Below are 21,266 nucleotides of genomic sequence, written 5' to 3'. Positions count from 1 at the left end.
TTCTGGTCTTTGCTCTTTCCTGGAGCTACTTTGTGCTGTTGGAATCTTTTTTTTTTTAATTTATTTATTCATGAGAGAGACACAGAGAGAGAGAGAGAGGCAGAGACACAGGCAGAGGGAGAAGCAGGCTCCACGCAGGGAGCCCGACATGGGACTCGATCCCGGGTCTCCAGGATCACGCCCTGGGCTGAAGGCGGCGCTAAACCGCTGAGCCACCCGGGCTGCCTGGAATCTTCTTAACTCTGGGCATTTGCCTCCCTCTGTAGCCGATTAGCCATAAGGTACATAAGACGAGGTCATAGCAGGGTGGCAGCGTGACTCACCAGCGTGCTGATTCTCCAGAACATGGTCATCAGCCACTATGGACTCCGGAACTAAGAGGTTCTACTACGTTGGTGCCTCCAGGAAGGAGCCACCATGTCCGGGGGATCATCACAGAGCATCTTAATAAACTTCACCATCTGCAGCTCAAGCTTTACCTTTTGGGTTTGTTTCTGGAGAACTTTGGTACAATTAATACTGTGGCTGTGACTCCTGGCCGACTCCAGATGTCCGACTCATACAAATTCTGTGTTTTGATGAATTCTCAACACAGGGGGGCCGGGGTGGCTCGCTGTTGGGCATCTGCCTTTGGCTCAGGTCATGATCCTGTGGTCCTGGGATTAAGTCCCAAGCAGGCTCTCCACTCAGCGGGAACCTGCCTCTTCCTCTCCCTCTGCCCTTCCTCCCCCTGCTCCTGCACTCTCTCAGATAAGAACCATCACCACTGCAAGTAGCCTGGTCTTCAGAGATGGTGGGGGCCCTGCTTGATGCCCTCCTCGGAGGGCATCTGATTTCCACTCATCAGAGGTCCAAGGACATCTAGAATTGGGGAAAAGGATGTTTGTAAATAAAGCCGGGATCATGTGGTCGTCTGACTCCAGCCATTCCTGCTCCGAGATTCCTGGCTAATCGGGTTTGAACTGGGGATGAGCAGGACCATCAGCTCCGGATGAATATGCTGGAGTGGGCACTGTCCAGGGGCACAGGACGTGCCTTGCAGGGGAAGCCCCGTCCGCAGGTTGTGGGGCTTCAGCCCGTTTCTCAGCTCCGTCACCACCAGGGGGCGCCCCTCATCACCCCCATCCTCAGGGTGAGCAAACCGGAATAGCATTCCCTGAGGCCCCCGAAGTGCAGTGCGTGCTGGGCCAGTCAGGGCTTCCTGAGGCCAAGGCTCCTGGGCATTGCTCGCGACGCTGAGCGGGCCTCGCTCACGCACATCTGTGCCGCTGCCTTCTGCTCTGGAATGGAACCAGTGCCGGGGACTCCAGCTTTGGGTTAGGAACCTGTGGCCAGAGTGTTTCCCCAAATCCCTAGCTTGAATCCTACCCACAATGTGATGGTCACAGGCCCCGCCGGGCCTTCGGGAGGCTCAGGTCACAAGGCTGGAGCCCTCTCGAGGGGGTCAGTGCCCTTACAGGACACCCCACAAAGCTCCCGGGCCCCTTCCCACACGAGGACGGCCACCTGTGAACCAGGGAGAGGGACCCAACAGACACACCTGCCGCCCCTGCTCCAGGACTGAGGAAGGGCCTTCCGTCTGCAGGCAGCTCCCCCCGCGGGAGGCAACCTGGCCTGTTACCTGGGCTCAGGTGCCCTGTGGCTACACAAAACGCACTGGCATCTGACTCCACATTTCAGAAACAAAGTTACAGAAATAACTTTTATATTTTCCTTCCATAAATGAAAAATTAACAAGAACCCAACATTTGACTCTAGACTCTTGTGGAAGGTGGCCTCTGCCTGTAACGTCAAGTTTTCCCTGGAATCGTCTCTTTCTCAGCTGTGCGCTGCCTGGCGCTCGGCCCCCCCCACGCATCACCAAGGCCCCAGGGGACATCAGGTGTGTGTGGGGGTACTCCCGTGCCCAGTGGGTAGCCGGGGCTGCCGGGGCCACCGAGGCAGGAGGGTGGCCTGCTTTGCCGAATGCTAAGGCGACAGCTGCCAAAGGCCACGGGCTTCCTAACCTGGAAATTCCACGGGAAGCTTGCTGGTAAAGGTTTTGGTCGAGATTGGGAACAAGGTGGCTGGGTCTGGGAGGGGGGGCTCCCAGATGTTCTGGGGGCGCAGGGTGGGACCCCAACCCCCTGCCCCGCGGGAGTCACGAGCAGCACTCTGGAGAAGCAGCCTGTCTGGTCCCTGTTCATGTATGGGGTGTTGCTGGGGAAACCTTTTGTGCTCCCCAGAGCCCATCTCCCACCAACACCCCAGAATGTGCAGCAGCCTAGGAACCAGACTCTCTGGAAAAGCCCTTCACTGAGCACAGAAGACGGTGAGGGGCAGGGCCTGGCGCTCAGCCCCGGGGACACGGTGACTGGCCCTGCTGCTGACCTTGGGAGGGGAGGACCCTGAGGACCCTGAGCTCCCAGAGGTGGAGCCAGGATGACAGCTCCGGGGCGAGGCTGCGCCTGAGGGAGGATGGGAGGGGGCTCTGCAGAAGCAGCTCCGGGAGCTGAGGCTGGAACGGCCGGGCGGCCCCAGCAGAGCCACAAGCACCTAGACTAGGCGGGTGACGTGGCAGGGACCGGGCTCGTCCAGGTACAGGGTGCTGAAGACGTCATTGAAGAAGCTTGGGTGGTACCTGCAGGCCCGTTCACAGTCTGGGTTGAAGTTTACCTCCAGAATCTGGGGCTGCATCACTCGCTTCCCTGATGGCACAAGAGCACAGGGCATCTTACTCCCGAGAGGGGCTCAGGGGGTGGAGGGGCTGAGCTCAGGGCCCAGGAGTCACCCCCACCCCCACCCCCGTCCCGGGTGCTCAGTCGGGTGGACAGGAAGCAGGCAGTAGGGGTGGGCTGGGCCCTGGGCGCCTAGCCAGGGCATGGGGCCGGTCCTTTCCCTCCTGAGCTCTGTCCTGACACAGCCGCAGCCGCTGCCCTTCCCTGGAGGTCGCTGCCCCTAACGGTGTGCGTCCCAGACCAGATCCCCTGGTGAATTTGCTCAAAGGATAATCTATGCAGCCCTGAGCAGGGGAAGGAAGTGGAGAAGCCTCTCTGTCGCCTGGGGGCGGGGCTGGCACTGCCAGGGCTGGATGATCGGCTTTGGGCATGTGGAGGGGGGTGTGGATTGGATTACAGGGCGGGGGAGCCCCCTCACCATCTGGCCGGTTGTCCCACTTGAGCATGAGGTCGACAGCGTACACAGCGCGGGATGAGGGATAGTCACAGAGGCCCAGGGGAGGTGGCTTGGCACAGGCCACTTGGAACAGCTCCGTGAAGGCCTGGAAGATCTCACCCTGGGGATGGAGTAGGCAGGGTCGGGGATCGCACGGCTGAGGCTGGGACCAGCCCCCAGAGTGTCTGACACCTGCCTCTCCCTCCTGGCGTCAGACTACTGCTGAGCTGCCTGGGTCCTGCCTCGAGGCCCCCAGCTCCCCCTGCATGAAGGGGTCCAGAGCAGCACCTGAGGCACTAACTCCAGGACGCGGAGGCCAGCCTGGGTCTCCAGCTGTGGCCCTGCTGTCCCCTCAGGTTTGCAACTTCTGGGACAGGTGGGGCCTATTGCCACCTGGCTGTTCTAACAGAGCTCCGAGTCCCCTCCACAACACCTCCCAAGGCCCAGCGTGGGAGGACTGCAGCCAGCCTCAGGGGGACGAGCAGGATCATCCTGAGGCAGCCAAGACCCCCACTCACCCAGTGCCAGCCCAGGAGGGAAGCCCCAGCTCCGCAGTTGGCTCAGCACTCACCTGGACGCTCTTCCAGGGGAATTCTGGGTACTGCTTCTCAAACTCAGGGATGAACTCATCATAGTGTACCTGGGACAGACACATGGCCTGTCAAACTCTGCCCAGGCCTCGTCTGGCCAGGGAGCAGGAAAGCCAGCCTGGCCTTAATGTGGAGCCTCAGGGTGCCCATGGCCTATCCAGCACCCCCATCCCAGGCACAAATGGGAGACGGGAGACCGTATCTGAGCTCTGGATCTTACTATGTGACTCAGGACAAGTGGATTTACTTGTCAGAGCCTCAGTGTTATCATCCTTGAACTGGGACGACGCTCCCTGCCCAGCGCTTCTGTGCAGGGCTACTGTGGCTCGAGTACTTAACGCTGAGGGGTCAGCAGGCTGCAAGGCCCGGCAGACACAGCACCACGCTGGTCTCAAAACAGCGTGCTGGAGGCAGAGCCTGGACCGTAACTGCAGGGCCCGGGCCTGAGCTCACCGCTCAGCACCAGCGCAAAGTGCCTGAGGATGGCAAGGTCTCCTCGGGCCAAGACTTCATCCAAATACACCTGTGCCAGCTGGCAGCAAGCTCGGGTTTCTTCCTGAAAGGCCGAGCCAGCATGGGCTCCCTAGGAAGCCCAATGTTCACATGCTGTGGGACAGGCGTCCCCATACACAGGAGCTTCAGGGGAAACACGACCCTTGGGGTGCTGCACTCAGTTCTCTCAGGGACATCTTCCAACCACATCCCAGGCCCCGCTGGGTCCTCGGGACTGGCCTCCAACACAGCCCAGGACAAGAAGCAACAGCTGCGTGTGGGCACAGACCCCCACCCCCACCCCCGCCTGAGGACGGGCACAGCGAGGGTTCAATGACGCACATCTATTAATGGTGAAAACCAAAAATGACCTGTGTGCCTATTACCAGGTGAATGACAAGAATATCCCAGGGCAGGGACGCCTCCAGCCACAGTTAGCAATAATGATGAATCTACATAGACGAGGCTCAGCAAAAAAAGCCATAGAGGGATCTGCTCCATATGAGAGCATTTACACAAAAACTTATATATATACATGCAACACCATCATCTGCAGAGTTTTGGGATGTCCTCATACTGAAAAGAATCAGAACACGCCTGAAGAGGCAGAGTGGCCACCGTGGGGGAGGCTGGGGAGAGGCCACCTGCAGGCCTTGGGGTGAGCAGGGAGGGTGAGGGGGTGGGTGTGTGCGCCTGACTTCCCGTTGGCCTGAAACAGCCAGAGAGGGGCTGGGAGGGCCAGGGAGGACTTTAGGGAGGAGGCGCGAGGGAGCCTATTTCTCCTTCCTCCCTCCTTCACCCAGAGGCGGCCTCGGCCTCGGCCCAGGCTAAGCCTACCGGTCCACGTGCGCTGCTGGCCAGCAGGGGTTTGATGCCCTCTGCCCAAGGTGCCTGGGATCCAGGCAGGGTCATGGGCCAGCAGCGGCAGCCTGTCATGGGGGGCCAGGACATACACCATATGCCTCCACCCCCACCTGTCCTTGTGCTCCGGTGGGCGCTGAACGGAAGGCTCCGTGCCTCTAGCTGAGGCCTGCCCCCTACCCGGCTCTGACTTGTCCTAGGACCTAGGGAGGCCGCAGGCACACAGAGCGTGTGCCTCTCAGAGCTGCGGGGCTGCTATTCTGAGACTAGCACAGGTACCAGATGGCAGCTCCTAATGGTCTACACTGCCTGCCCAGGAGACAAGCCGATAGGTGTGAGGACCAGGTCTGCACCTGCCTCCAAACGAACCTGCTCCCCAGGCCCTGCCTGGTCCTTACCTGCTTCAGCACCACTTCTGGGTCATAGTTCATGACAGTGAAATGTTTCTCATAGTCGTCCAGGTCATCAAGTGCGAAGGGCCTACAGGAGAAGCGCACAGACATGGGAGGGTCCTGAGCATGGCCGTGTCCCCACAGGGACCCCATCGGGCGTCACTCCCCACACTGGTGTGAGGGGTGGCCCCAGAGAGCTTGGGTCGGAGTGAGCGATCGGCTAACTGAAAAGACACCTGTCGGAGGATCAACATCACCAAGGTCTGCAGGTGCTAATGCTCGTTTGACAGTGATGAGCACTGTTCACATCCCCACTCATGGTGGATGCCGGCAGGGCCAAAACTGCCACCAGGTCACAGATCCCAGGTCAGTGGGGCCGCCTGCTGGGTGCGTGCTGGAGAAGGAGCTCCAGGGCAAGGCTCTCTGATCCCAGGATAAAGGGGGGCCCTGTTGCCTGCCTCCCAGCCGGTCCCCTGGTTACCGGTTGGAGAACCGCAGCCAGAACACGTCATACACGAACAGAGTCAGGGGCTTCACCGACCGCAGAAGCACGACATAGCGGACATCGAACTTGACCGGCCCCACGTCTTCTCGAAGGAACAAGACGGGACTTTCAATGTATTTGGACACGACCTGGAAGATACAGACGCAGCGCTGCAGGCGGCTCTCCCCTCACCTGGGCCAGGACACAGCGCCCGGAGGCACCCCAGCCTCGCCCCATCTGATCCATCTTCACTGGCTACGGGCTTACGCTGTGGGACATCCAGACACTGTCACTGCATCCTGGAGAAAGAGGCACACTCCTGCCCAGTCCCAGGGACACCTGGGATCTCCTGCCCGTTTCAGAGATACCTGCGCCCGCACCTGCTCCTTCCTCTGTCTTTTCAAACCCCGTCTAGGCTGCGGCAAGTTCCGTAACCTTCACTTTGAAAAGGTCCCAGCAGGGCAGCCCGGGTGGCTCAGTGGTTTGGCGCTGCCTTCAGCCCAGGGTGGGATCCTGGCGATCCAGGATCGAGTCCCATGTCAGGCTCCCTGCATGGAGCCTGCTTCTCCCTCTGCCTGTGTCTCTGCTTTTCCCCCTCTATGTCTCTCATGAATAAATAAAATCTTAAAAAAAAAAAAATGAGGGGATCCCTGGGTGGCTTAGCGGTTTAGCGCCTGCCTTTGGCCCAGGGCGCGATCCTGGAGTCCCGGGATCAAGTCCCGCGTCCGGCTCCCGGCATGGAGCCTGCTTCTCCCTCCTCCTGTGTCTCTGCCTCTCTCTCTCTCTATCATAAATAAATAAATAAATCTTTAAAAAAAAAATGAAAAGATCCCACCAGATTTTAGGTTTTTGAAAACTATATACAGGGACACCTGTGTGGCTCAGTGGCTGAGCATCTGCCTTTGGTTCACGGTGTGATCCTGGAGTCCCGGGATCGAGTCCGGCATTGGGCTCCTGCATGGAGCCTGCTTCTCCCTCTGCCTGTGTCTCTGCCTCTCTTTCTGTGTCTCTCATGAATATATAAAATCTTAAAAAAAAAAAAAAAAAAGAAAGAAAGAAAAAAAAATGCATACAAATTTTCAGCCCTAAGGGCGCCTGGGTGGCTCGGTTAGTTAAGTGTTTGCCTTTAGCTCAGGTCATGATCTCAGGATCCTGGGATTGACACCCACATTGGGCTGCCAGCACAGTGGGGAATATGTTGCTCCCTCTCCTCACTCATGCTTTCTCTCTTTCTCTCAAATAAATTAAAAAAAAAAAAAAATCTTAAAAAAACAAAACAAAAACCCAAATTCTTAGCCATAATCCCAGTAACTCGCCTGCTGCCTTGCCTCTGCAATCATCCCATGGGTACATTCTCCTTGACCTCTGGCCCAGGTGCCCTGTGTCTTACAGTACCCCCTCTCCACCTCTGATGTGCCCTGGGTCACTACAGCACCCATGTCTAGGGGCTCCCTGGCCCGGCCACCTCCTACCTGCTGGGTGGTCATGCATGGTGCAACAAGTGGGGACTCAGGTCAGACATACCGCGAACAGCTCCCCACTTGCCTGGATAGCCACACAGCCCTCCTCTGCAGGCCAGGACACCAGAAGTAGTAGGGTGGGGGCTTCAGAGACACCTGTGAGCTGAGTGACCCCCCCCACAGGTCCCGACCCCCCTCACTCCCTCGCACCCAGAGCTGCAAGGCCCACCTTGGGGGTGCTTTCGCGGTGCCGGATAATGCTGTGGAGGCTCCTGGTGATGTGGGTGTCCAGGCTGCGGGCCAGGTTCCAGGGCTTGCAGATCCAGTGGTTATCCTGGCCCCTGAGAACACATGAGGTTGGCTAAGCTATGCCCTGCACCCACCTTCTTGGGACCATGGCAGCCTTAGAAGAGGGGCACCCAAACTTTCCAAGGGAGTAGTGGGAGGTGTTGCAGAGAGGATGTTGGGCTGGGCCCTGGGGAGCCAGGAAAAGCCTGAGCAAAGGCACGGAGAACTCTGTGGCTCCTAGCACCAAGGCCGGCACATAGATGGTATGAAACTAGGGAGCCGACTGAGTGGGGTGGGGGGCGGGGGGAGTGTGACAGTTGTAGGAGTCCCCCCATGCAGGGCTCCGTGGTGAGGGGGTGCCCAGGGGAGCCCTTACCGCCTCTCCCGCTGTTGGAAGTAGCTAACAAACTGGGGTAACTCGGTGCGTAGGTTGAAGGTGCGGGGCAGCCAGGCTGGGCCCTCGGGGCCCCCTGCCCGGCGCGCGATGGAGGCCAGGCAGTCCTTCACCGTCAGCAGGTTCTCACAGGGGAACTGGTTCAGCAGCACATTGGGCCTCTCCTGGCTGAGCCTCCTGCAGGGCCGAGGCAGGTATAAGCAGCGGAGGGGGGCGTCCCGCGGCCTCTAGGGAGGGCGAGAGGCGGTGCTCACCTGTAATCCTTGAAGTGGGAGAAGTTGTAGAGAATGTCGGCGTCTGCCTCGCTCTGGGTGAAGGTGAAGCGTGGGTGGCTGAGGTGGCCGAGCACCTGCTGGATGTCTGTGTAGACCCTGCAGGGAGAGGTGGGGCTGAGCTGGGGCCCCACCCCGCTCGCCAAGGCCAGCCATGGCCCCGGGCCTCAGATGCTCCCCACCCTGGCAGATGTTAATTAAGGGGGATGAAGCCAGTAGAAGTTCCACTCTACAGTCCTAGCTCTGCGGACCCCAGCCCCTCTGCCTGCATGCCGGGTGGGGGGCAACCGGGCTTCTTCTGACCCCAGGGTCCCCACCTGTAAGATGGGGTCATAGCCCAACACACACTTGTCATTGGGGTGAAATGGGGTAACCCGAGTGTTTAACAAACAGGCCTGCCTCCTACGTGGGAACAGGAAGGACCGACACAACCCCCCCCCCCCCAGAGATACAGAACCCGGGCCTCAGAGAAGGCAGCTGGTGCCCAGGTGCCTGCAGGGAAGGGAGTGTGTGGCTAAGACAAGTGGTCTAGACGTGGCCTCGTTTCACACCAGTGCTCACTGCTGCTTGCCCAGCCCTCGCTGGCCCTGGACAGAGCGGAGGACAGAGCCTGGAAGCACATCTGCTGGGGGTGGCAGAGACAGAAGGCAGGAGGATGGCCCAGTGTGGAACAGCGGTCCAGGGGAGGAGATGAAGGGGACCTCCAGGGACGAGGCCTGCATGAAGCCTTCAGTCCGTGGCCGGAGCACAGGGCAGGACTGTGAGCAGGAGGGCCAGACCAAGTGGGCCCCTGATCCTGAGGAGGGACCCTGGGCGGTGGGCATGGGCACCGGGAAGGGCCCCTGGGCTGAACCGGGTCTGGGTGGCCAGGGGGAGGGACTCTCATGGGGGCAGACGCCAGTCTGCCCTGGGAGAGGGGGGCCCGCCTCTGGGCCTGCTCTCCATCCAGGGGGCACAGCACTGCACACCTACTCCCTCACCCGTATCATGGAGCGTCTGTTTCCACCTGGCATCCAACCTGCGCTCACCTGCCCGGCCTTACGTAACCCACCAGTCCACACTTGCAGACACCTGGGAATGGCCTCTCCTGGCAGCCTGGCCGCCCAGTGCATTCACTGTCAGCCCAGGCCCCTATCTCAGGAGGGGCCACTCCCTGCCCACAGGCCTGGCTACGTTTTCACCCCAGGACCAGGTGAGCCCCGGCCCATCCCACTTTCACAGCACTCCCTCTGTGATCTAAGACTGGCACTTTCGTTACTGCTGGGCCATAGCAGCCAGCAGGCTCCCCGAGCACCCCTCCCTGGGCCAGACACTCTTCTAGGAGCCGAGGGAACCTGGGGGAGTGAGGAGGCACCTCAAGGGCTGAGAAGGGGTATACGCACTTGAAGATGTGGTCACGGGATATGCCACTGGACTGATGGCAAGTGGTAGCTTCTCCTTGTTTTCCTCCAAAATGGCCTAGAAGGAAAAGCACTGAGGGTAGAAACAGACGTTCAAGACGGGGAACACACGCCTCTTTCGTCCTGGCACGTCATGGGGCATACCCAGACCCCAGGCACGGCCTTCCAACAGGCGCAGCGATGGCCAGAGCCCTCTGGGTACCCCCCCACCCACCCCTGGAATTCTGGGGCTCAAGCCTCCTCAGGTGCTGAGCAACCCCATCTATGTCAAAAGGAAAATGTAAACATCATTCTAAACCTCAATACCAGGCAGCCAAGAAGTTGGCAAGCCTGTCCTGGGAGGGCGCTGCTTGGTTCCAGTGGAGCCCCTAAGTGCTGTGCCGAGTGTAAGCCGTGTGCTGGTTTACAAAACACCCAAGAATTCTGTGACCCTCCCTTCGAAAGGCAGAGTTAACTCATCTCCCCTTGGATATGGGCTGGAGTGAATGAGCTGCTCCCAAAGCACAGGAGAGTGTGGATGGGTGTGCTGCTTCGGGAGAGGCCCTCTGGCTTTCTCCTGCTTTCTCTCAGATCATGGGCTCTAAGGGAAGGTAGCTAGCACTCATGGTGATGCCCAGCAGCCCCTCGCAAAGGCCCAGGTGGGCCAGAACTGAGGCCTCCTGCCAACACAGCCACTGCCACCTTGCCAGGTGTGTGAGCACCACACAGAAGCAGAACCCCAGTCCCATCAGGCCTCAGAGATGCAGTCCAGCTGACAGCCTAGTGACACTTTGAGAGGGACTTGGAGTCAAAAGCACCCCCATCTCCTGTTCCACAGAAAGTGGAAAAGATGAAAAACGTTTGCTGTGTAAGGCTGCTCTGTTTTGGAGTAATTTCTTATCCAGTAATAGCTAACTCATACTGGTGGCCCCAGGGGCCCGAGCACATCCGGCCTAGATGGGTTACACGAGGAAAAGCAACTAGGGACACCCCAACTTTGGCCTCAGATCCTCCTTCTGGACAGCAGAGGACATCCCAAGAGGAAAAACACACACAACTAACTTGAATTCAAGAGTGTAAATCCAGCTCCGCGGTCCTGAGGTCAGAGGGCCAGGGTTGGCCCAGCCTGTCTGCTTGCCAGCTAGAAGCACCCCAAGATCAGCCCCTGTCCCTAAGCCATTCTGCAGTCACACTCCATTTAATACGCACCTACTAGGTGCCAGTGCTCTATGAGGCTCTGAAACACGTAGAGTGACCACATGGTTTCCTGCACAGATAGTTCAATCGCTGCTGGCGGAAATGGAATTCACGGGAAGGGTGCCAGGGGGTCCATCATCACTACTGCTGCCGTCCAGCCTCTCCCAAACCACAGCACTCACAGGACGGCCAACACCCACGGTGCTTCCATTCTCCCTGGAGCTAACTCCTTCCTACAACCCCGAGACACTCAGCTAGTGTCTGATGTGCTGGGGGAGGGGGGGGCACGGGAATTTCAACACAAGGGGACAAGGCCTGCAGCCTCCGCCCACCAGCTGTCAGCCCCCCGGTATTGGACCCCGGCTGTCCCGCCAGCTGCCTGACTTTTGCAAGTTACTTAATGCCTCTAGGCCTGTTTCCTCATCCTCAGTGAAATGAAGACAAAGATAGGACCTTAAGTGCTTATGTTGTAAGGATCAGAGTCAAGCACGGCCATAGGTGCTAACCACAGGCTCACTCGCGGCCTGCTTCCAAACTGGGACCTGCCAACGGGAAGTAGTGGCAGGAGATCTGAGGGTGGGGAGGGAGGAGGAAGGCGCCCTGTCCAGACCTGCCCCTGTCCAGCCTGGTCTGCCAGTGGCTCCGTTCCCAGGGGCTCCACCTCCTTCCCTGTCCTGGGCCTCCTGAACCCTGGCTCCTGAATTTGCCCGAGAGGAGGCTGCCCCAGATGAAAGCACCCTTGTGGCCTATATCAGCAACACTAACGATGACCTGCTGAGGGCCCACTGTGTGCCCAGGAATGCACCGTACACGGCTTGAATGGTGTCTCCACATCCCCGGTGAGGGACGTGGCAGGAGAGGGGGAAACAGTGCTGAGTTGGGATTCATAACCAAGCCTCACAGCCCACACTGTGCCCCCCAGCTCCAACCCTGATGGCACGGTTCCTAGCCTCAGGCCCCTGGGGTCTGGGCTCAGGGCTGGCACCCGAGCCGGGTGGCCACAAGCAGCTCCCTGAGGCTCACTGCCTGAGCTCTGAGCCCCGTCTCTCAGATGCTCCCAAACTCTTTGCTACCTCCCACAGTAGCCAGGTGGCGTTCAATAATATTGGGTGACCGAAGAACGTTCCAGAAGCCACCAGGCCAAAAGGCCCGAGGTCGGAGGCGGATGGTCACACCTGGTAGTGCTCATCGGGTGGCTCGGGCGTGGAGGAGCTGAAGTCCAGCATGTCGGCGGGGACCCAGGGCAGCAGCATGCACTTCCGGATCAGAGGGTCTGCCTCTCCGTAGGCAAAGTCCCGGGTCACCTCCTCTGCATCAAGACACGTGGCCCATGAGGGGGCAGCAGGAAACCAGGGCCTGGGCGTGTCCTTCGGGGTGGGTGGGTGTCAGACTTACCGCCTGTGTCCAGGTCCCGCAGCGGCCACAGCAGCGTGTAGGCCACTTGCTGGGGCATGTAGAAGAAGGGCGCCGTGGCAAAGCTGGGCATGTCCGAGTGCTGGATGCGCGAGCCGAACTCGTCCATGATGTACCACACCGGCACCTTCTCCTCGGCCGTCTGTGGGCAGAGCACACACGGCAACCGCGTCCACTGGTCCGTCCAGCCTCCTGCCCCTTCTGTGTGCACCTTCCCACAACCTACTGCACCCAGATGACAACCCGTCTACACCCAGCTCCTGGATCGTCTACCACATGCACCCCAGTTCCCTTAACTGGGGGTCCCGGGGACCATCCTGGGCTGACTAGGACACAGACCAGGAGACCACAGTGTGGCTGCCTGGGTGGTACAGGTGCAGGGACTAAGGCACTAAGTTTAGCAGCTCTATGGATGTATCCAGCTTTGTCTGTGTAGTGGGGGGGGGGTGTGTCCCTGGAGGAGGTAACATCTAAGCAGAGACCAAGAGAAACCACTTTTGTCTTCTCAAAGTGGCAAGGGCCTAGGGCATGAGGGTGGATCTGGGGAGGTTGGTGGGAGGGGTGGTGATGAGCATGAGGACTCGTGCTAAAGGGCCACAACTCTTCGGAGGCCACTGAGGAACCACTGAGGGCTCTCGGGGAATGACAGAAACTGAAGGCACCAGGAAATAGGCAGCCAAGTCGTGGGGCTCAAGTCCAGGGTCTGAGAGAAGGTTGTGTCCTGTGAGCTCAAAGGGCCCCAGACACCTGGGTCCCCGGCACTGGGCAGCCTGAGGGAGGGGAACAGGCCCATGATGAGGCCACAGGGAACGAGGGGGCCCCAGGGGCCGGGTTCCGGCTCTCCCGGGTGGACCCTGCCAGCCCCGATGGCCCAGAGCAGCAAAGGCCCGCATCCCTGTCTTCCGCCTCCCCCAGGCCCACTCACCCCGTGGGCCAGCTGGTAGGTCTGGTTGAATCGCCACATCTCCTCCAGGACCAGGTCCACAGCCTCAGCGCTGGGCAGCTCGCCGTGGAACTCTATGCCCATCAGGTTGGCCATGCGGTGCAGCAGCCCGGGCACCTGGTGCAGCTGCTGGCGGGCATGCTCCACGCGGCACGTCCAGGCGTGGTCGATGAGGAAGATGCTGCAGGCACAGGCCGAAAGCGGGTGTGAGGCCGCCCCACAGGTATGGCAGGGAGGGAGGGTTGAGGGGGCCAGCAGGGGGCTCTGCCCTAGGAGAGGATGAGGAGGGAGAGGCCCACTGCTGTGGCCTGGGAAGCTTCCTCTCCCTTCTCCAGTTTCTGCAAAAACCAATGGGGTCCCTACCTCCTATCAGGGGGCTGGTGCAAGAATCAGAGGAGACAAAACATACGGGAATGCTGACTGTATGCCAAGTACTGTGTTCTTGCGGGAAGTGGTGGGGCGGGGGCACAAAGAGGTAAGGCCACTTGAGGTGACCAGGCAGGCATTTCCACTGCAGGCCTGAGGCCACACCTGCCCTCCCACCACCCTCTAGGGCAGGCCAGAGACCACCACCCAGAGCCCTGCTAGGCAAAGTGGCCCTCACCTCCGTTCCCCTGAGATGAAGGGAATAGCAAACGCTCCAGTTCTTTGGCTGGGCGGCAAAATCAGCAGTATTTATTCCGTTGTGCTTTGAGTACTGGATGTTTGCATACACAGAACAAATGCAGATTTATTCCTGCCCTGGTGCGTAGAGGCTATGACCATGGGATGCAACACACACAACCAAGCTTCAAGGCAGGACACCTGGGAGTGACCCTGGGCCAATGTTCATGAGGGATGCTATACACAGCAGGTGTGGAGAGAGGATGAAGTTGGAGTGTGGGGATCAGGGGAGACTCACAAAGCTCTAAAGGGAGGAAGGCTTGGGAGCAGGGAGGGCTGTGGAGCTGAGAACCAATGCCTGGGGCTCCAAACCCAGGACTCCACCCGCATCCCTCCTGCACCTGCCTGGTGGAGGTGTGCGTGTGCTGAAGGGTGCCGAGGGCAGTGAGCTCCCGAGCCCCAGAGCAGCACAGGTGGGAACAAAGCAGGTGCACTGAACAGAGGGGCCGCGTTAATGGGAAAGTGACCCTGGAAGTTTCTGAGTCAGAGAGCATGTGGGTGGAGGTGCCTGGCTGCTGTCATTACCTGTGCGGCCACTCCCGCCCCCTCACAGGCTGGCCAGGGAGGCCAGGGAGCCCCTGCAGAAGAGGAGGCCGGCCAGGTTCCAACAAAGTTTCACAGACGGGCCTGCAGGGCTGCCGTGGCTGAAGGCAGCACCTCTTGGCCCCTAGGAGACAGGAATCCCAGGGCCCAGGTTTCACTCGCCCTGTCTACCCTGTGGCCCTGGGTGTGGCCCTGGCCTGCTCTGGGCTGCGGTGTCCTCAGCTGAGGAATCAACCAGACCACAATGCTCACAGCCCAGGCCTAAAGCTTTGGGAGAACCTGTTAAAGTTTCCTGGGCTCCACCCAGAGACTCCGAGCCAGCAGGACCAGGGGTAGGTGCTCAGAAAAGCCGGGCTCATGAGCAAGGCTGCCTTGCACTCCGCTCCCACACTCTTAACCAGCTGTGACTCCAGGCAAATCCTTCCTGTCTCACTGGCAAAATCGGAATGCATCAGCCTCTGCTGTGGGGCCCTAGGGATGGCCGTCAGATGTGGGGAGGCTGCTCTCAGGTCCCTAGGAAATGTGACTCACACCGGGCCATCATCGGTGTCAGGGGCGACGCTACTGTGGGGCCCAGCTGGAGACTCGGGAGCCACAGGCAACACGAGTGCCTGCAATTGCTGCTTCTTCCCAAAGGTGCCAGCCCCCGGGATGTCTAAAAGGGAGCCCACCCCGAGGGCCACAGCAAGGACGGCAGGTGGCCCTCAGCTCCTACCTGTTGGGGTCAGCCGCCTGTAGCCCGTTCTCGCTGGTCACAATGACCTTGTAGCAGAGTTCGCCGCCACCACCACCACCGCCGGGGTTGGGCTTCTTCTTCCGCGCCTCCCGGGCCTCCTCACCCTCACTCTCCTCCTCCACTTCCTCCACTTGCATTATCCCGAACATCTCCCCAGCATCAAAAACCTAGGGCCAGAGCAGGGGTGTTGGCAGGCTCCCCAGCCCTGACCCACTGCCCAGGGAGCATCACAGCTTGGCCTCAAGGATCAAGTAACCCCCTGGGGAGAAGCAGGACCTATTTATTACCCAACTACCCATCTTACAGGTAGGAAAACTGAGGCGCCTAGAGATGGGTCAGAACTGCGGCCTAACCACTGTCACCAGCTGCTGTCCCAAGTCCCTCAGCTCAGGGGACCTGTGCTTACAACTGGGGCTGCAGGTGTGGGGTGGAATCAGACCTAGCCTGGCCCCTGCTGTTCAGGGAAATGCGTCTCAGAAGGCGGTGGGTAGCCCTGGTCATCAGAAGTGAATGTAAGAGCCATTTTCACCAGAATAACCAAAACTGCACCAGGCCAGCTGAGGCGACCCAGAAGGAAAGCAGGTGGCCAAGAGCCTCCCAGAGCCACCACGGCCAAGAAGCAGTTTGGGTCCACCCAACTTGTGGCCCGTGGTGTCTCCTGAGGTGCTGGCTCAGAAAGATAAGGGCCTGGGTCCTTACGTTTCCTTGCAGAGGCCAGCGCCAACCACATGCAGACAGGCCCGCCTTCTCCGTGTGCTCTGGAGCCAGGCTGCTCCCTTCAGCCACTCGGGCACTATGAGTCTGCCACAAATCAGTAAGGGACCCTTGGGGTGGGCACAGGAGCTGGGCTGTGCGCCTGTTTCCCTTTTCATACAGTGGGAACATCAGAACCAACTTCGGGGGGTTGTTGGAAGGATTAAATGACTAACAGACGCCAAAAGCTTAGAAGAGCCTAACTTGCAAATGCCGTGTAAGCACCTGCCACCACCATCACGCTTCTGGGACTGTCTCTCCCCGGGGAAGGCATCCTCCACTTTCTAGGAGAGCTCACTGTTCAAGCAATAAAACCGTGCACAGCAAGTCCCCGGCACGCATCAGGGACCAAGCCAGTTCTCCCCTAAAACCCACTTCTCATGACCCTAACAGAAGAAAACTTCATCCCAACCGATGGAAATCGGCCCCCCGTCCAGGCACAAGCAGCTTTCGTGCTGGGCAGGTGGGTTCTCTGGGGTGAGGGCGAACCACTCACGATCTTGGCCATGATCTTGGCTAGGGAGCAGACAGCACAGTGGGCAAAGGTGGGCCACGTGAGGCCCAGGTAAATGGTGCTGGGGCCTGATCGGAGGTGTTTTTGGCGGGAAAGACCTAGACATGTGGCCAGGGCTGGTGGCTTAAAGACCCCAGGCAGGAACACACAGCTGGGGGTGGGGAAGGTGGAGCAAGCCCCGTTCCTTGGGAGACAAGGGGAGCTGTCTCAAGCTGGCTCCCTAAGCAGTCAGAGCCAGGGGTAGGGGGGTGAGGGGGTGAGACTATCTCCCCTCCAGCGCAGAGCTGCTTGGAGGACTGAAATTCACATCCTGGATTTCAACTTAGAACCCCAAGTCCCCAGCTCTTAGCCCCAAATCATATGGGAGGGAGGGGGCACAGTGGGGCAGTGTTAAGGCCTGGGGATAGAGGGCCTGCCCTCCCCCCAGCTGTGAAATGGGGGTGACCACAATCCCTTCCCAGAGGGACTAGAGAAGCCCCTAAGGAGGTAACGAAGGGGAGCGGTGTCGCACCTGGGAAGTTCCTGCCGGCAAGAACAGTTGGGGTTATTTTAAAACTCCCCATCCTGATGTGAGGCAAGGCACCGGGGTCACTGGCCTTGTGGGGAGCTGGAGGCATCTGACTGCAGTTGGCAGGTGCCCTCCCCCACACCTGGCCCATAGCAGCCAGGGCAGGTTTCACTGAGAACAATAGATGCAAGTTTGGGTCTAGCAAAGTGATGACTCACAGCTCTGCCCAGAACCCCTAACGGCAAGGGAGGGTCATGGAAAAATACTGGCTGCCCCCTGGTAGAGCCACAGCAGCCAGGGCAGGGGGCACTCCACGTTCTGGTGACTCCCCACATGGGCTGGCTCTGGCTGAAGCTCACCTCAAGCCTCCCCACCCAATCCCCACCGAGGCTGTGGGAACTGAGGCCGCGTCCCACTGTCAGGCTTCCAGATACAGACTGCAGCTCAGTCGGACAAGTGTTGGCTAAACGAGGGTTTACTGCCCACCGGAGGCTGGCTGGGCTGGGGTCAGGGGGTTCCCACATCGTGTGCCTTTTACCCAGAATGAGGACCTTCTTCACCTAACAGACTGGTGGGGTCCCCAGCACATGCTTGGGACCAGAGCCAAGTGCTTGGGAAACACTGGTGGAAAGGAAGGCAAGTCATGCTGGGGGAGGAAATTCACAAGAGGTAGGGACAGATGGAGGGGCCCTGACCTCGTTTGAGTTTTAAAAGCTACTGCGTGTTTCAAGCAGGCGGGTACCTGGTGAACCCAGATTTAACACAGAAAACCTGGCTGAGAGGATGGGGTCTGTGGAGCAGCCGGGCCAGGCGACCACCTCTTCCTGGCTCCGGGGCTGCACTTCATCCATCACCTGTCCTGTCTGCCCTGGCTCCTGGGCAGCCCCCTCCCCCAAGAGAGCCTCCTTCCAGCGAAGCAGCCCACCCCACCCGCCACCTCCAGCCCTGAACGAGCTCTGGCTTCTGCAGCACCTGGGCAAACCACCCCAAACCAGCACCCGCGGGGAGCCCCGCCGGAGGCCCAGGCCGCAGAAGGCTGGTGAGCAGAAGGGAGCTGTCCCCACGACCGGGCAGAGAATCTGGAAGCACGGGAGCCCTTTTCTTTAGATTCCATCTCCCACAACCTCTCTTTTCTTTCATCTGCAAAATGAGGGTGACCGGGGCCCGCATCAAATGATGAGACCCGAAAGAATCCTGTGACCCCAACTGTGAAAGCCACACAGATGCACAGGGCATCTACCGCCCCCAGGAGGGTCAGGTTCCCCGAGTCCCACAGACTTTGGGAGACCCGCTTCCTCTTCCTGTGACTCCGTTTTTTCAACTGCATAATGGGGACGATGGATCTGCGGGGCTCAGAGGTGTGGGGGAGTCAGCAGAGGGCCCGGGACGCGGCGGCACGCTTAGGTGTCTACACCGCCGGGGGGGGGGGGGGGGCAGCATCCGAGGCGGGTCATCCCCGCCCTCGCGCTCCTTGTGCATCGGAGGATAATTCCCTCCGTTTCTCCGCCGCGCCCCGACACCGACACGCCCCGGCAGGGGCTTCCCGCGCCCCGGAGCCCGCCGTGTCCCCCAGACCCGCTCCCAACCTCGGGCGTCGCCCCCGCCCCGGCCCCCGCCCCGGCCGCACCTCGTGCTCCAGCTTGTGCAGGAGGCGGCCCCAGTAGCGCTCGGGGACCCCGGACGCGCGCAGCGCCGGGCCGTGCAGCGCCGCGAACTCGGCCGGGGCCCGCGCGCCGTTCTCCGCAGTCAGGCCCGGGGCGCCGGGCTCCGCGTCGGCGTCCATGGCGCCCGCACGAGCGCCAGCGCCCAGTCCCGCTCCGCCGCCGCCCGCCGCGCCGCCCCGCCCTCCCGCCGCGCTCCCCGCGGCCGCCGCCCACCGCCCGCCCACCGCCCGGCGTCGGCACGCGCGGGGCGGCGGGAGGCCGAGCTCCGGGAGCCCGCCCCGGAGCTCCGAGCGCGGGCGGCCAAGCGGCGCGTGCGCGAGTGCGTGAACGCGCGGTCCTGCGCGGGGGCGCGGGCGGGGGCGCGGGCGGGGGCGCGGGGCGCGTCCGGGGCTCGGCGCTGCTGGCGTGTGCGCACGCGCGCCGGCTGGGGGCGGTGCTTCCGGGCTCGCCCGCGGCTGCCCCGGGGGATGCCGGGAGCGAGGCTGGGCCGCGTGAGCCAGGTCGGAAGCGGAAGCCGCTCCTCGCGCGCCGCCCGGAAAAGGAAGCCGAGGCTCGGAGAGCTGGCGGTTCGAGGCCCGGACTCCGCTCTGACGCCGGGCGGCCCCGCGGTGCGAGGGCTGCGCCCGATCCTCCTGAGCCATTCACCAGATTTAGATGCTGCCGAGCTGCGGCCCTTCTCAGTCTCTGTGCGTTTGGATTAAAGATGTAAATTTATTCGGTCAAACCCGGTGGTTTTTCTCCCAGGTGGAAGCACTGCAGAGATTTCTAAGTGCAAGTAGCAGAATCTCAAAACCAGGCTTTGAACGGTCTATTTTTTTTTTTTTGAGCGCTAACGTTGCTTTCGTAGGGATGCGGTTCATTGTTGTGTTTGCAATTTTGCAATTGTGACTTGCTAAGAAACAAAAAGGCTGATTTTTTATTTTATCTATTTATTTTTGTGCTTCCATTGCTGAATACCTTCATTAAAACTTTTTTTTTAAATATTTTATTTGCTTATTCATGAGAGATAGAGACCGAGGCAGAGACACAGAAGCAGGCTCCACGCAGGGAGCCCGAGCGGGATTCGATCCCAGGGCCCCGGGGTCACGCCCTGGGCCAAAGGCGGCGCTAAACCAGTGAGCCACCCGGGGATCCCAAACTTTTCAGCTGAGTTTGGATAAAATGCACCAGTTCGGAGGATTTGTTCAATGCCACAGGGACCCAGTGTTGGTGTGCAAAGGCTCACACTTCCAAGGTGCAGTTGGTGAGGGGCACAGGAAAAACGTTCCTGCCGTGCTCAAGTACTTTGTATCTGCCATCAGCTTTGTTACAGGAAAAAAAAAATAATAATGAATTTTGACAACTAGGATTTCCATTTCAGTTGATACCATTTACAGCTTGTTTGGATGAAATTATTGTTGTTATTATTATTTAAAGATTTTATTTGTTTGAGAGAGGGAGAAAGAGCACAGACAGGGGCAGAAGAAGAGGGAGAAGCAGGCTCCTGCTAAGGAGGGAGCTCCGGGGGAAAAAAAAAAGGGGGGGGGAGGTACCTGTGGGGCTGGATCCCAGGATGCTGGGGTCATGACCTGAGCCCAAGGCCGACTCCCAACCAACTGAGCCACTGACGCAACGTGGGTAAAATTATTAACCACATCCAATTCCAAGTACATTTCTGCTCTGTGGGATTCTTAATTTAGTAAGAAGTTTGGTCCTTTTTTGCTGTGCCCATTGAACTTTATATGAGTATTATTGCAAAACAATGCCTTTGGTGTTAACTGAAGGCATTTAAGTCAATTAGCTGAGTAGCATGCAGAATAAGGTTGGTTTTTTAACTGTTATGATGTGGGCCAGGAGCAAATAGTGGAGAAAGAATTCTTGAGATGTTTTCAGTGCAAAACGGTGTTTATTTTTTTTTTTTTTGAAGATTTTATTTATTTATTCATGACACACAGAGGGGGGGGGGCACAGGCAGAGGGAAAAGCAGGCTCCATGCAGGGAGCCCGACCTGGAACTTGATCCCAGGACTGCAGGATCAGGCCCTGAGCCAAAGCCAGATGCTCAACCACTGAGCCACCCAGGCGTCCTGGTAGTATTTCTTCTTACTGTACAGTAAATCTTTTCAGGAGCAAGACACAAAAATGGAGTCCACATTTTATTTAAATTGGAGTTCTGGGGATCCCTGGGTGGCGCAGCGGTTTAGGGCCTGCCTTTGGCTCAGGGCGCGATCCTGGAGACCCGGGATTGAATCCCACGTCGGGCTCCCTGCATGGGGCCTGCTTCTCCCTCTGCCTGTGTCTCTGCCTCTCTCTCTCTCTGTGACTATCGTGAATAAATAAATAAAATCTTTAATAAATAAATAAATTGGAGTTCTGAATCTCCATTTCTCAAAGCTGATTATGAAATTGAAACTTACGGGATCCCTGGGTGGCGCAGCGGTTTGGCGCCTGCCTTTGGCCCAGGGCGCGATCCTGGAGACCCGGGATCGAATCCCACATCGGGCTCCCGGTGCATGGAGCCTGCTTCTCCCTCTGCCTGTGTCTCTGCCTCCCTCTCTCTCTCTGTGACTATCCTAAGTAAATAAAAAT

The 21,266-nt window shown here is 59.2% G+C and overlaps 1 protein-coding gene across 1 annotated transcript; it reads right to left on the bottom strand.

Annotated features, from left to right (window-relative positions):
- Positions 1-1,688: 1,688 nt before the first annotated feature.
- Positions 1,689-18,879, bottom strand: TTLL12 (tubulin tyrosine ligase like 12). The gene is given in 15 exon segments (XM_055327948.1): positions 1,689-2,687; positions 3,136-3,274; positions 3,725-3,793; positions 5,495-5,576; positions 5,970-6,121; positions 7,662-7,773; positions 8,097-8,291; positions 8,369-8,485; positions 9,769-9,784; positions 9,787-9,844; positions 12,138-12,271; positions 12,358-12,517; positions 13,301-13,499; positions 15,240-15,427; positions 18,663-18,879. Coding segments are annotated over 15 exon segments (1,929 nt in total). The 5' UTR covers positions 18,819-18,879; the 3' UTR covers positions 1,689-2,535.
- Positions 18,880-21,266: the final 2,387 nt, after the last annotated feature.

This window comes from Nyctereutes procyonoides, unplaced genomic scaffold (genome assembly GCF_905146905.1).
Source record: "Nyctereutes procyonoides isolate TBG_1078 unplaced genomic scaffold, NYPRO_anot_genome, whole genome shotgun sequence".
Classification (NCBI taxonomy): Eukaryota; Metazoa; Chordata; class Mammalia; order Carnivora; family Canidae; genus Nyctereutes; species Nyctereutes procyonoides.
The sequence above is the reverse complement of the archived record's forward strand: the minus strand, read 5'-3'. Positions and strand labels throughout refer to the sequence as shown.